This window comes from Gobio gobio (genome assembly GCF_949357685.1).
Source record: "Gobio gobio genome assembly, chromosome: 9".
NCBI lineage: Eukaryota > Metazoa > Chordata > Actinopteri > Cypriniformes > Gobionidae > Gobio > Gobio gobio.
Window position 1 is genome coordinate 48,621,483 of NC_137115.1, and position 15,898 is coordinate 48,637,380.

Consider the following 15,898-nt stretch of genomic DNA (forward strand, 5'->3'; position numbering starts at 1 on the left):
ATCAGCAACCTCTAACTTTTAACCTTTTGTTTCATCCAGAAACACATTAATCTGTTCCACAGTGTATAAATCACCCCCCTCTTTCGGATAACCAGATATATTAGAACAACAATCACCATCTTTTAATCCATCATCCTGACTCATTGTAACGCCCTCATCAGAAACCACATCTTCAACATCAGTCACTTTCAGGACTATTTCACTACCACAACAAGGCTGTTCTTCTTGCAAAAAAACCCAGCAGATTCACTAGAATTTGCACTCACCTCGTTCTCCTCACCAGTATCCACGCCTTGGCCCTATGAAACTTTTTCTGGTACCCGATTCTGGTCAAACTGACTCTCCATTGTAGCTTCATTGTAGCCACGTCACACCACTCTTCATCTCTCTGCACTGGCTACCACTCGCTGCTCGCATCAAGTTTAAGGCACTGAGGCTTGCTTACAGATCCACCACGAGCTCCGCTCCTGCATACTTTGACTAGCTCCTACAAGTCTAGACCCCCACCAGAATCCTTCGCTCAGCTAAGGAGCCATCACAGAGAGGCAGAAAATCCCTCTCCAGAACATTCACATTCACCGTTCCCTGCTGTTGGAACGATCTTCCCACCTCCATCTGAATATTTTCCTCTACTTCTTCCCTGCCCTAGTGTGTGATGCTCTGTGCAATGGCCAAACTTAGTACTTCAGGCACTTTCTGTGTTTTGCTGCCTCCTCATGACGGATCGCTTCCTGTACTACTCAGTTGTAAGTCGCTTTGGATAAAAGCGTCTGCTAAAAGCATAAATGTAAATGTTCATTTTCTGCCTCTCGTTCTTCTCCTATCCGAATCTCCTCTGGCCTATTTTTATGTGGACACGAGAATCTTTTGTGGCCAATATCACCACACTCAAAGCACTGTAAACTTCCGGTAATTGCATAAAACACGCAGGAACTATCTCCGTCACTTACTCTAAAGGACGCATCTACAGGGAGTGCAGAATTATTAGGCACGTTGATTTTCTGATCATATTTTTTTTCCAGGCACATTTGACCAATTCCAAACCACAGTAATCCTAATAACTACTATTGATTTAGTATTTAATAATATATAAGTGATATAGAATTGTTCATGAAGGCTGGAAATGAAAATCACCTTATATTCAGGTGTGCAGAATTATTAGGCATGTTTTCTTTTACAGATAAATTGAGCCAAAAAAGAGATTTAACTCAGACTGAAAAGTCAAAAAGTATTAAATGCCCATGAGAAGGATGCAATACTAATGCAATACTAGACATTGCAGTTAAGGCGTGACCATTGGACAGTGAAATGCTCGTTGGGTCAGCAGGATCTGACAAAAACAGGTGGTGAAGAAAAGACACCTGTTAACTGCAAAAGAATTAAGAATTAAGGTGAAGAATTAAGGGTGAAACCATCAGGAACCATCAGGAATGTATTTTACAACACTTCAGCTTGTGATTCTTATCTAGTGGGGGTCATTTTTTAGGATTCTTTACCTAACTGAAGACTCTGAGATCCTGACACCTTGCACTTCTGGAGACTCCAGGTAGGTTGCAGCTTTGGAAAATGGTGGCGCTGGAGACTAAAGGGTTCCTGATGGTTTCACCCTTAATTCTTCACCTTAATTCTTAATTCTTTTGCAGTTAACAGGTGTCTTTTCTTCACCACCTGTTTTTGTCAGATCCTGCTGACCCAACGAGCATTTCACTGTCCAATGGTCATGCCTTAACTGCAATGTCTAGTATTGCATCCTTCTCATGGGCATTTAATACTTTTTGACTTTTCAGTCTGAGTTAAATCTCTTTTTTGGCTCAATTTATCTGTAAAAGAAAACATGCCTAATAATTCTGCACACCTGAATATAAGGTGATTTTCATTTCCAGCCTTCATGAACAATTATATATCACTTATACATTATTAAATACTAAATCAATAGTAGTTATTAGGATTACTGTGGTTTGGAATTGGTCAAATGTGCCTGGAAAAAAAATATGATCAGAAAATCAACGTGCCTAATAATTCTGCACTCCCTGTAGAGTTTTATCCTGAGAATTTAAAAACATGTGGCCCTGTCTTCTGAAGGACAGCACATGTTTCAGTGCCGGATTTTTACATCCTAGAGGTAGCATCTTAACTGGACTGATTATTTGCCCGAAACGAGAAATTTTTTTAGCAATCATTTTTAATAAACGGAGGAACGTTTGAAACTGTGACTTTGGTAGCCGGTGCATACAACGGAGTTGTCGGCACAAACATTCCTTTCACCCAAGGCCCAATTTCAATTATTTGATTTACAAGTTGTTCATTCTTCAAAAACACCACGACAGCTTTGTTCATTCGCGATGCTGAATTTATATTAATCAATCTGATCACCAACTACAACCAATACATCCTCATTCGAAGCGGTCGCCTCCGGTACACATCTAAACCCATTCCGGAGGGAAACCGACGACATTCCCCCTGCGGGAGAAGCCATGCGCATGCCAAAAAATGCTGCACGGTACAAAGAAAAAAAACCTAACCTAATTTAAAACCACCAAACAAAGAAAGAAGGAAATCAAACCAAAGAGAAAAAGAAAGAAACGCACTCGGAGTATGTTTCAGAAATAAAGAAAAAACAATACACAACCATTAGAAACGCTCTCACACACATTCACTCACACAAACCCACTCCACACGAGAGAGAGCGAGAGACAGAGAGCGAGAGAGAGAAGGGATATTTGAGCATTAGGGATATTTGAAGAAAGACTGTAGAAAGAGAAATGGCTGAGAGACATTACAAAAGAGAAAAGCTCAAAGTAATATCACTGGAAAAAGATGGGTTATGATCAGGCACATTAATTACTAGGAAAGATTTCCAGCGCTGGAGAGACCTCATCTTTGCTTTATTTCTTTTTTGCTTCACTTTAGCTATGATAGAGACAACCACTCTTGCACTGCGTGTTGTGCATCTTGAGGGCGGAGCAATGAAGTAAGGGGCATGTTTGTTTGGGTTGATTTCAAATATCAACAGGGTTTCTCAGAAATCACGTACTGCACTTTTAAGATTTGGAACAGAAGAGTACTGGTAGAAGCACTCACCCTCAGAGACCTGCTCCAAGACACGGGTCACCCTCTCTGGCTGTAAGACATGTTTGTTCAGGTACTTGGTGAAGATCCCTGTGCTCTTGCCACCATCTTGGACCTCGAAAGCCTCAGCATCTTCACTCCTGTAGGAGCAAATAGCATGAGTCCACAAGAAGAACACAATTCTTGTTGTTTTCAAGGTTTTGAATTGTTACCTAGTTATGGCAGTACTTACGTGGCGTATCCATACACAGTGTTTCCCAGAGGAGCCAAAGGCTTAATTTCAGAGGGAGGACCTTTTTGTTTGTACCTGGAGGATATAAAATAGCAAAAATGTTGAACGGAGTAACAGTGTGCCAAATGATTATCTTTTATCATTTCCAAAACTATTCCAAGAATCTGGATACTTTTATTTGCTTTCTGGCACACAATAAGCTGCACAAGATCATGATGTTCCTGCAGGCCTACCATTTCCTGCAGGTGTCCAGGAGAATGACGTTGAGCTGGGCTTTTCTCTCCTGCATACTGTGCATCACTCTCTGTACGCAAACGCAGTTATCAGTGCGGTAGGGTCGTGGAGCGTCAATGGCCACTAGGTAATTTCTGCCAGAGTGCTCGTAGCCATGGCCAGCATAGTAAAAAACAGCTGGGGAAAGAAAAAGTGGGGTTAATTATGCCACTTTTCACAAGATGTAATATAAGTCTCTGGCGTCCCCAGAATGTGTATGTGAAGTTTCAGCTCAAAATACCCCACAGATCATTTATTATAGCTTGGCAAATTTGCCTCTATTTGGGTGTGAGCAAAAACACAGCGTTTTTGTGTGTGTCCCTTTAAATGCAAAATGAGATGCTGCTCCCATCCCCTTTTCCAGAAGAGGGCAGAGCCTTTACAGCTTGCGCATCAGATTCACAACAACAAAAATGGAGAATCTCACGCAGTCAGAATTGTCAGTAGCGGTGTTCAGCCTTACATGTTCAAAACCAGACTCGGACACTGATAGAGAGACTTGGGAAGAAGTTACAACATTTAAAACGCAACTGGACATTTCTGAATAGTTAGTGGATAAATATACGTTGTTGTGGAGTTAAGTTGATTCAACTCATCAAATATGACTGTACCACTATGTTATCTTTCAGAAACAACTTGTGCAAATGTATTTCCATGTATTGTACCTGATATATATCCAAAATAATCGATATTGAATTTAAATAAAAAATTGCAAGCTTGCAAATCGAAATCTAATCGAATTGTGAAATTTGTGTCAATACCCAGCTCCAGTAAGAGTAAATCTGGAACCGCTTGTTTGGAAAGACTGTTTATGATTTATGGCGATTATAAAAAAGGAGTGGGTGGATTTGAACCATTATAGGGTGGTTGTTTAAACACTGTGTACACACAACTGTGTTCAAACACCTTATAAAAGTGCATTTTGCATAATAGACCTTTAATGGTCTACAATATTGTGTAATATGTTTCTTTCCTTCTCTGGTTGAGTTCCTTACTCTCATGTACAGCATAGCCTTTTATTTTAAACATTACTCAAAAATGAAAATTCTGTCATCATCTACACCCCCTCATGGCATTCCAAACCATTATGAGTTTCTTCCAAAAGAAGAATTTTTAAAGAATATCCAAGCCACTCAATATAAATCACAGTGAATATGGACTTGGGGCTTTCAAGCTCCTAAATGACACCATAAAAGCATCAAAGTAGTTAATGTGACTCAGGTGCTACTTTCCAGGTCTTCTAAATCCATGACTACTTTATCCGAGGACCAAAAAATAAGCCATTGTTAATGTTCACTGAAGCTCTTGATGCATTCATGAGAGTTAATGAAAAAAGCAGAGAAGTCAGGTTCATGAAAGTATCTTATCAATGAAACATTTGTTCCAGTTCACAAAACCAATGACTCATTGACCCGGTTGCACTAGAGTCAAAGATTGTAAGTGAGTAACTTTAAATGTCAGCTTGTTCGGAATATATCACATGAGCTGTTTTATGATCCTTTTAAGATGCTTTTATGTCCTATTTGAAGCTTGAAAGCTGGAAATGAAAAAAAAAAAAAAGTACATTTATCAGATTTGAAATTAAAATTTTACTTGCAACTAGAGCGGATAAATCGATTAATCGCATCCAAAATAAAAGTTCATGTTTACATAATATATGTATGTGTCCGGTGTATAAATATTATGTATATATAAATACACACTCATTCATGTATACATTTAAGAAATATTTGCTTGTATATACTTTATATTTATATAATTTATATTATATATAGAAATAAATATTTCTTAAAATATATACATGAATGTGTGTGTATTTATATATACACAATTATTCACAGTACACACAAATTATGTAAACACAGTTTCATTTTGGATGCGATTAATCGCCATTAATCCATTTGACAGCACTACTTGCAACATTTCATATTCTGATGATAATGTGACTAACCATTGCTATTATCAGCCTTTCATATTTTAATATTGCTTTAATCAGCGAAAGAGAATTCAGGAGAAAAAAAAATGACAGCAGTGAAATCTAACTCACATAATGTACACAGCAATACAGAGGCATGAATACATACAGAGCTGACTAATAACAAAACACTTTCCCTTTTCTGATTTGTTAAATATAACGTGTACCGAAACTATATTCATTATGAGGCAGTTTACAATATGAGTCTAATGAGCTGAGCAACATAGAAACATTATACCACAACTGTCAGTTCCTGCAGATAAAATCAGCATGGCACACTCCGGCCCACGCATTTCTTTTCAGCCAATCAACATATTTATGTTATTCAGAAAAAAGTCCTTTGGCTGAAAAAGTGCTGTGGGTTTTTTACCCATGACATGCACTGATACTACATCACCGGAAAACAAAGCCTTTTTTCCACTCAGATGGAACTTCCTCTGAGAAAACTTTTTTTTTTTTTTTTTTTCAAATGGATTGTGTATTGACCACCACCATCTAAACAATTTCCAGCAGAAAACATACAGAGTGGAGAGGTAATGAGTGTGGTATTGCACATTGCAATATTTTTTGCAGCCAGGAACCTGAAACTTTCACCACAAATCAAGTGCCCTGAATTTAAACCCTACATCCTGTGAGAAAAAAAAATATTTTACAGTTAAAGCAGTCATGAAACACACCTGACCAGACATTTCCTAAAAGCTTCTCGAGGAAACCCACAACTTGTGACTCACCATACACTCCATGGTCCAAGAGCTGCAAGAACTTGTCAATGGCAGCCTGCATTTCCTGAAGGGTGAGATCCAGCAGAGAGACCACTCTAAAGCCGAGCTGTTGCAGAAGATTGGCCAGCTCATGGACATCCATGGTAGGGGCCATCAGACCAGGATGGTGGTTGTAGTTCAGGTTCCCAATCAGTAATGCCACTTTGTCAGTTGCTAAGTGAAAGAATATTACATTTAAAAAAAAAATATATATATATATATATATATACACACACACACACACACACACACATATATATATACTTTATAGTGATTACTAGGCATTACAAGTAATTTACAAACAGCCATTATACATGCACACCCACCTACTGCCCGGCCAAAAACAAAAAAAAGTCACTGTTTGTATTTAAATAGGCAAATGCTTAAAGTGATAGTTCACCCAAAAATGAAAATTCTGTCATTAATCACTCAACCACATGTCATTCCAACCCGTAAGACCTTCGTTCACCTTCGTAAAACAAATTTATTTTGGATGAAATCTGAGCGCTTTTCTTTATAGCCACTTTCAAGGCCCAGAAAGGTCTTTGTGTCAGTCTCTGAATCTGTTCACGTTGTAAACACAGTGCAGCGCTTCCGGGTTCTACGTCAGAACGCCGTCTCACTATTGGCCAACTCTTGCGACGCATGCATTGTGGTTCTCATGTGAACAGTGTCAGAGATTGACATGGTAGAGAAGAAATTGTTGAATAAAGTCGTTATTTTAGTTTTTTTGCGCACAAAAAGTATTCTTGTGGCCTCATAACATTAAAGGAACACTCCACTTTTTTTGAAAATAGGCTCATTTTCCAACTCCCCTAAAGTTAAACGGTTGAGTTTTACTGTTTTCGAATCCATTCAGCCGATCTCCGGGTCTAGCGGTAGCACTTTTAGCATAGCTTAGCATAGATCATTGAATCTGATTAGACCGTTAGCATCTCGCTCAAAAACAACCAAAGAGTTTAGATATTTTTCCTATTTAAAACTGGACTCTTCTGTAGTTACATTGTGTACCAAGACTTTGAAAAATGTTCTAGGCTGATATGGCTAGGGACTAGGGATGCAACAATACAGTTAGTCCATGGTTCAATACATACCTCGGTTTTTAACCACGGTTTTCGGTTCGGTTCGGTTCTGATGGTTAGTCACATCAGTTTTTTGTTATTTTATTCTTTGGTGACAGGAACAGCAAGAGGTTAAGGAGAAAAAAGACTATTTTTTTATTACAATACTCTTTCTTTATTTAACTGAAAAGAATTGAAAACCCTTACTTAAACTTAAAACTTTACTTAAAAAAAAAAACCCTTGTACACTTTCCTAGTATATTGTAAAATATAAAATATATATAAAGATTTACACTGGCAGCTCAGAGCTGTACAGCAGCATTTAAGTATGAAATTGAATGAATAAATGTAAAATTAAAACACTACACAGACTTCACTATAAAATATACATTGATTCTTATTAAAGCTACTGTATTAGTTTTTCAGTCAAGAGCAGTGAGTGATTTTTGTCTTTCTTTTGTTGTTGTATTAACATTAAAGGGATAGTTCATTCAAAAATGAAAATTCTGTCATCGAGAAATGAATACAGGTTTGGAACAATATTAGAGTGAGTAAATAATGACATAATTTTAGAGGTGAACTGTCCCTTTAAGGACAGCATGTTCACAACTGCGCTGCTGTCAATTTAAGACCTCCGTGCATCTAATATACAGACACATGCGATTTTACTTTCACTGTAGACATAACCGACTGTGTTTATGTTAACCTTGGGTGTATTTGACAGTATTCGCGCAGTAAGACGACTACTTAGTCCAGTAATCACGTGTTTGACAGGCGTTTAGTGCGCGCGCTCGGAAAAGCGCATGTTAAAACCGCGCACGCGAATGAGCCGGCAAGGCTTTAAAACGAATGCAAATAATGAACTTTCTTGATTGTGAATATCTAAAGTGTTCCGTGAGTATACGACTAACATGTGATGTGAATGTATGTCGCGTTGTTAAGTATATTGGGATGGAGGCAAATTAAAGAATTTGTAAGAAAGTAATTAATTAAATGCAAAACCGCACGTATTGAACCGTGAATGCCGTACCGAACGGTTCAATATTATATTGAGAATTGTGGCATCCCTACTAGGAACTATACTCTCATTCCTGCGTAATATTTAAGGAACTTTGCCGCCGTATCATGGGTGCAGTGGCGCAATGATATTACACATTGCGCTTGTTGAACCACTGGAGGAGTCACATGGACTATTTTAATCATGTCTTTACTACCTTCTGGGCCTTGAAAGTGGTAATGTCATTGCAGTCTATGGGGGTCAGAAAGCTCTCGGATTTCATCAAAAAAATCTTAATTTGTGTTCCGAGAGATGAACGAAGGTCTTACAGGTTTGGAACGACATGAGTGTGACTAAATAATGACAGAATTTTCTTTGTTTTGATGTTATTTCATCCTGGAATATGGTCATGATGCGTCTTCCTACATGGTTGATCAAGAAATGAAAAAGCTACATCAATTAGAGTTAGAAGAACTGTTGCCAAACATATAACATGCTAGAAACATAATAATCACCGCAACAATGATCCAATCATTGACTCTTAAGCAATTGACTATTTAAATCCAAACAGCAACTTTTTTTGGCCAGGCAATGCATATACAAACATATACATGTTTATAAATTACCTGCACACACACACATTTTTCATTATTTGAAAAATCCATGATACCAAGTCTTTCTACGACTGTGAGAATTCTTTATGAATGACACTGTTTGTTCCGTGGGGGAAATATTAAAGGTGGGAGTATTGTACAACACATCTATTTTTAACTTGACATGAGCTGAAAAAAACTTTTATCTGTGACCTCACCCATAAGCGTAGGCGTTGGTAGTTGATCTGGAGGCGCTGTTGGAACCAGAGGGGAAACGTTTTGTAGAAAGTTGAAAGACAATAAGAAATGTCAAATATCATGAAGCCCATATCTTGTGCTTTTCCACTAGTTTCACAACAGAAAAAAAACTCTCAGACCGCTCACTTTATTTGTGTTCCGTAATGTGACAAGTAAAAAGGGAAGCTCTTATTGAGCTGGTTTCAGTCTAACTTTAGTTGGACTCTCATATATCTATGGACCCATTTAGACTCCAAATGCAATTCAGTTCCTGATTGTCTCCGACTCCTACCAATTGTGGAAAGTACCAGTTATTTTAACCTATAGTGGAACTACACTGAGCATGAAGAAATCAAAGAAGTCAAAACAAATCATGAGGGCTTGAAATGTTGCTAAATGCCTTTTTTCTAGGACTGCTAATTTTAATGCATTCATTTAGTGCAGTTAATTATTTAAAACATGTTTACATCATACAAATCATGTCCACTGACCTTTACATCAATTTTGTAATAAATAAAAAACGATTTGCTTTCTTTCTTTTTTTTCCATGTTTTGATAAAAATGTGCCAGAGATGCTGATAAGGATGGGCAATATGAACTCAAAAATATATCACGATATTTTCTGGTATTTATTGAGATAACGATATCAATGATGAAATAAATGTGGTACCATTTCCCATGTTTTTGCATTCTTGAGAGTCTCAGAAACACAAACAATGATCTAAAGTAAAATGTACCAATCATCAAATAGGCTCCTATAATAAACAAATTACACAAAAGAATAATTTAAAAAAAATAGTGACGATCCAAACACCAGCCTTTTCAGAAATGGAAAAATTGCAGATATACTTTTCTTCTGTAAAAGTGCAGGTAATGTTTAAATAGTCCAACTGTGCTGAAAAACATCACACAATACAAACAATAATAATTCAAATCAATGACAAGTTTGAAATGTAAAAAGATTCTGAATTTAATCATATTCTCATGGTGCAAAAAGTGGCAAAAATAGTGCAAACAGCAAAAGTAATAATCCCAACCATGTCTTCAGATTACAAAAAAAAATTGTGAATAATGATTTAATGATAGAACTTAAGTAATTAGAACTAAAACTTGGTAATCATGTGAGAATGAAAATGTATTTGAATGCATATTTGTCATTTTTACTGAATTTAGGACTGTTGGTGGAGCTTAAGACATGGTTGGTCATTCTGTAAAAAAAAAAAAACTAACAATAATACTGAAAAGATAATAATAGTACGAATTCAACTACTAATAACAATAAACCGCACTAAGGATTGATGAGCTTCTGGGTTCATGAATATTAATCACGTTGTCTGCGTTCGCTCTAACTGATTTGCTGAAATCAAAACAGGCACAGTAATAGGAGAGCGCCAGCCAATGAGATTGCCGTTTGAGCATTAGTTTCTTCTTGTTCATAAAGGCTGAATAATCAAGTATAGGAGTTACCAGATCAGTGGGCGTGGCCATAAACAGAGGGCCGTTTTCCAATGTTACCTGATTTGCCCATGTCACAGTGTGGGTAGGATAAAGGGGATCATTTTCATTGTGTGATTTATAAACATCAATCAGTTTGAAAAACACCCAAATATTTGGAAACGCCCACTCTTGTTCCGCAGAGACCTCATACTCTGAATAATTCAAACGAACGTTGTTATTTTACAGGAAAATACAACAAAGAATATTGTTTACATGTAGCGCGTCAATTCTGAGTGGTATAACAAGGCTCTCTCGCTCTCTCCCTGAGTGTGTGAGGAAAAACTGAGCGCTCTCAGCAAAGCGATGGCGAGTCGTGCACCTCACACTAGTGTTTACTGTGCGTCAAATACACTGTGCATTCATTGAGATGAACTGAAATAGTGCGCTTTACGAATCGCTTGACAAAGAGCGAATCTCTCAAGTGCTCAGTCCAAGTGCTTAGAGAGTGAAAATATTTCCGTGTGTACAGGTTCCAGATTGTAGAGGTAGCTCCTCGTTTAGCGATCAACTGCTTCCGCCGTAGTTGTTTTCGCTCTACACTTGAACTGCGAATGGGTCAACTAGGCTTTATCGTTATTATCGCGGGAAGACTAATTCTTATCGTGGGGAGAATTTTTTACCGGTATATCGTAAACGATAAGAGAGCCCATCCCTAGATGCTGATAAACAAAAAATTATTCCAGACAAAATACAAAAACATGTTCTGTTTGAACGGCCCTTAAAGTCTTGGACAAACAGCATCGCAAAATGGATGGCTGTAGACTAGGCCAATGATAGGCTTGAAAAGCTTGACATAAACAGCCTCTTACCAATCTCAATATCAGCTGCTTCAGACCATCTCTCCTCCAAAACATTTGACACAGCGCAGAGGTATGAACCCGCGGTTTCTGCGCTGGCATTTTCTATCTAAACAAAGAAGACCAAATGCAAAACATGGTTATTTTAGGCAGCTTACAACTTCAACAACGTGTGCCAATGAGTCAAGCTTTACAGTCAAAGCGAATTGCACAAATTTAAAAGCAATGACCTGGGTAACCCAAACTTGCACATAAAAATAAATCAATATGGTAACAAAACAGCTAGAAACAAAGAGTGACACAGTGGCCTTACCTTGATTGTTTCTGTGGTCTGTTTAGTAAGGAGATAACCGTTTCTGTACCACTGGTAGGCAGGCGCAGGCTTTCCAAAAGCTGTGCATTTGAGAGTGAAAGTCTCCCCTGGTTTTACGGTTTGGCTTATTGGGTGAATGACTATATGAGGTTCCCCCCTCCATGTGTGTGAAACACCTAAACATAATGCGTCACATTATCCAACAGATACTACAGTCTTAAAACGTACAAAACAAATCACTGTTAAGTCAATGTCCATCACAATATAATGCATATCAGGATAAATAACAACAAGGGGTTCATGGACTTTAGGCCAGATGTTTAATACACTCTTATAAAAAATGACCAGACAAGATAATGGAAAGTACCTGGTTCGTCTAGGATTCTCACTTTTACCCAATCTGTGAACTGATAGTTAAAGAACAGGTCGCTCACTCTACAAACATAATTTCCAGATCTCTGGAGAGTGACGGTGAGCTCAGGCTCAGTCCCACCTATCACCTGAAAAGATTAAGCATAACATTTTTTGATAAATTTGGGAACATATTCTTCACAATATTGATATAATTATTTATAAATGGAAAACAGTGTTGGGGAAAGTAATGCTTTACAATATTGTGTTACTCCCTAAAAAAAGTAATGGTAACACTTTAGTATGGGGAACACATTCACTATTAACTATGACTTTTCCCTCAATAAACTCAGCCGAACTACTGCTTATTAATAGTTAATAAGGTAATTGTTAAGTTTAGGTATTGTGTATGATTAAGGAATGTAGAATATGGTCATGCAGAATTAATATGTGCTTTATAAGTACTAATAAACAACCAATATCCTAGGAATATGCATCCTAATAAGCAGCTAGGTAATAGTGAGAATTTAACCCTACAATTAAGTGTTACCAAAGTAACTAATAGTGTTACGTGTTACGTTACTTTTACTTTTTCTAACTTGGGCTGGGCTTGCTTTGTTTTATAATGTAATGATAATGTGAGAAATGTGATGTTTATCTAAAGTCATTTTTGCTTATTAGTATGGCTGAATTGGATCATCAAAAAGGTCAGCAGGTTACAGGTAAGACATTGGTAAATAAAGTGAGATTAAATACATAAAGTGTATTATATAACATAATTCAGGTTTGTGTAATATTCTGTGTTTGCATTTCACGGTTTTTATTCATTTCGACCAATACTGAATCTGTTTTTGTGCAAGTGAGATGCATGTTCACAATTAGTCTAGAACTACAATACCGATCATATTCACACACAACGCCTCTGCACTTATTCCCGATTTCTCTCAACATGGAGACAGGTGTCAAATAAATGGGAGAACAAAGTAACTAGCATTACTTACTTGAAAAAGTAACTCAGATATTTTTTTGTAAATTTAAAGGTAATCCATTACTTTACTCGTTACTTGAAAAAAGTAATCTGATTACATAACTTACATTACTTGTAATGCATTACCCCAACACTGGATATAAAGTATACAAACCTCTGACTGTTGTTTATCAAACCACTGATACTCCAATGAACCAGTGCCTATTGCTTGAACTCTTAAGGTCACCTCATGGTTTGGTGGTACACACACAGACACTGGCTGCTGCAGAATAACAACTTCTGCCCAAAAAAAATTGTATAATTGTATATATAGAGTTTGTAGCACTACTGTAATTCAGGAAAAGACAGTAGACATTGCTAAAGGTGAATAATAATTAGTCACACGTAATATACACACCAGTTCTCATGACTGTCTGTGCTACTATTTAGTGTGGAAGGTCCTAGACCGCAATAGTGCTGCTTTTTTAAGGTAGTCAGTCATTTCAGAATGTTACCACCTGTGTAAAAAACAAAAAAACAGAAGTATGAATAGTGGCCATAGCAATAAGAGTGACATTCTAAATCAAAACAATGATTCATGGAGAATGGTTAAGCAATCCAGTGTTTGGAAGTTAGCACACAGTGTGTTCAGGTATTAAAAGAAGCAAACCTATCTTGATATCAACGGTGTTTGCACATTCATTCCATGCAGACATGCAGATTCCATGCAGACGTATTAATGAAGAGACAGTGACAGCAACTTTGAAATTACTGGGTTTATGATCTGTTGTTTTATCATTGAATACTTACAACTCATGCAGAAAGATGAAATGTCTTAAAGTTCTCATTTTGAAAATTTAATTCTTCAAAAAGACTGCTTCAATACAATTAAGTACCATAATGCATTAGTATATCAGCTTATTATATTTAAGTCATTCTCTGATATAAGGAGACCGGGGAAAGTTGTCATACTTCTACAATAAGTTTACTTTTTAAAAGTACATTTCTGTATTAGACAATCATCAACCCGTAGTGAGCATTTAAAAAGCATTTTTATTTTTTTATCATACATGAGTGTCAAGGTACTGTTGTCACAGGTCTGTGAGTAGATTTTTTTTTTTAATTGCATGCTTTTTATGTATAGGTATTTGTTATATTTAAGTGTCTTAAAATAGGCTACAAAAAATATTGAATCATGTGTGCCTACGAAAAAATTAACATACCACTCTATAATAGACATGTTGACTTTTTGTGACAAAGTCCACCCATTTTTTAGATCCAACACATTTTAATTAATAAATTGTATAAAATTTAACAACTTGCCTCAAATTATATGTCAGTGGTGAAAGCACAGTTCAACCTTTCAGTTAAAATCCATCTTCATTACATGGTTGGCTCGTGTCTGAATGTATGTCAGTGTGGTTCACTTGTTTCCAGCAGCTACAGGAGAAGAAAAAAAACAGATATAGACTCAGTGTACATCTTAGTTTGTTTTTTGTTTTTTAGAGAAAATAAGAACTTACAATTTTTAGCGGGTTTTGAACTTTTGACTCAGTATCTTACAACTTATTGAGGGAAAACCATTTGTAACAACTTCCCTGATAGTGACAAGCACGGTAACAGCATCTAGTTTGTTTGAGGCGTCGTTCGGTGTTACTCACCTGTCCTCGTGCTCACTGCTGTGTGGCATATACCAGCTGACTGCGATCACACTGCCTTCCTAAACCTCCTCATGCAAACAAGCACAGAGCGAGCGTCAGCTGTATCGACGTGTAGCGATTCAACATGCTGCGATTGAGTTTGGCCCAAATATGAATGGTTTCCCGTAATAATGACAGGCTAGCCCTCCCACTACCGCTGTGCTCCGTGTAGTTGCGCCCTCAACATCTGCACACTGACTGAGCAGAAGGTATAGTACCTTGAAAATATATATATATTTTTTGGGTTAATATCAGGCTGACGCCATATTGAAAGTAATTAACAAGCTGGAAAGATGATTGATTATTGATGTGACGTGTGATTGTCAGTGGGAATGACTATTATGATATAGGCTATAAAATGTATTTGGTATTTGAGTTAGGCTTCTAGAAATGAAATGACATAACTTTTGGTATAGGCTAATAATTAAAGATGTAGGCTATATTTAAGGGATAAGGGGATTCACCCAAAAATGAAAATTCTGTCATCATTTACTTGCCCACACGTTGTTCCAAACCTGTATGAGTTTCTTTTTTCTGCTGAACACAAAAGAAGATATTTTGAAGAATGTTTGTAACCAAGCAGATAGAGCAACCATTGACTATAGTAGGGGGGTAAAATGCTATGGTAGTGAATGGTTGCTCTCTCTGTTTTGTTACAAACATTCTTAAAAATATCTTCTTTTGTGTTCAACAGAACAAAGAAACTCATACAGGTTTGGAACAACTTGAGGGCGAGTAAATTATGACAGAATTTTCATTTTTGGGTGAACTAACCCTTTAAGTTTTTATTGAATGTTGTTATTTCAGGGAAATGTTATATTCATAAGTGTATGTGTCTTAGAACAAAGCCATTCCAAAGAAAATTCCAAACATATACAATATTTAAGAAATGTTAAAAAAAAAAATTATTTATCAAAATACCCCAATATCTAAGTTGATTTTTTTCTTATTTAAGTGTCGTTTTATTTTTTGTGCAGTTGTGCTGTGCTTCGGATCCCCTTTTTGTACTGTATTAGGGGGAGACCGGGGATGGTTGTAACATTTTTTACCTTTCTGTCTCTATCTTGGGGTAGCC

The 15,898-nt window shown here is 36.9% G+C and overlaps 1 protein-coding gene across 2 annotated transcripts in view; it reads right to left on the minus strand.

Moving 5' to 3' along the window:
* Positions 1-15,012, minus strand: part of malt3 (MALT paracaspase 3) — a 38,018-nt gene extending 23,006 nt beyond the window's left edge. The window contains exons 1-12 of one of the 2 annotated variants that reach the window (XM_079825333.1): positions 14,785-15,012; positions 14,447-14,563; positions 13,542-13,641; positions 13,299-13,420; positions 12,173-12,305; positions 11,806-11,981; positions 11,505-11,601; positions 9,180-9,215; positions 6,281-6,484; positions 3,535-3,712; positions 3,302-3,376; positions 3,082-3,209 (exon numbers count right to left, since the gene is read on the minus strand). In XM_079825333.1, the coding sequence (XP_079681459.1) occupies positions 3,082-3,209; positions 3,302-3,376; positions 3,535-3,712; positions 6,281-6,484; positions 9,180-9,215; positions 11,505-11,601; positions 11,806-11,981; positions 12,173-12,305; positions 13,299-13,420; positions 13,542-13,551 (1,159 nt within the window). In that variant the 5' untranslated portion in view covers positions 13,552-13,641; positions 14,447-14,563; positions 14,785-15,012. Of the gene's footprint in view, positions 1-3,081; positions 3,210-3,301; positions 3,377-3,534; positions 3,713-6,280; positions 6,485-9,179; positions 9,216-11,504; positions 11,602-11,805; positions 11,982-12,172; positions 12,306-13,298; positions 13,424-13,541; positions 13,642-14,446; positions 14,564-14,784 lie in introns of both variants that reach the window. The other variant, XM_079825332.1, reaches the window with a different exon arrangement.
* Positions 15,013-15,898: the final 886 nt, after the last annotated feature.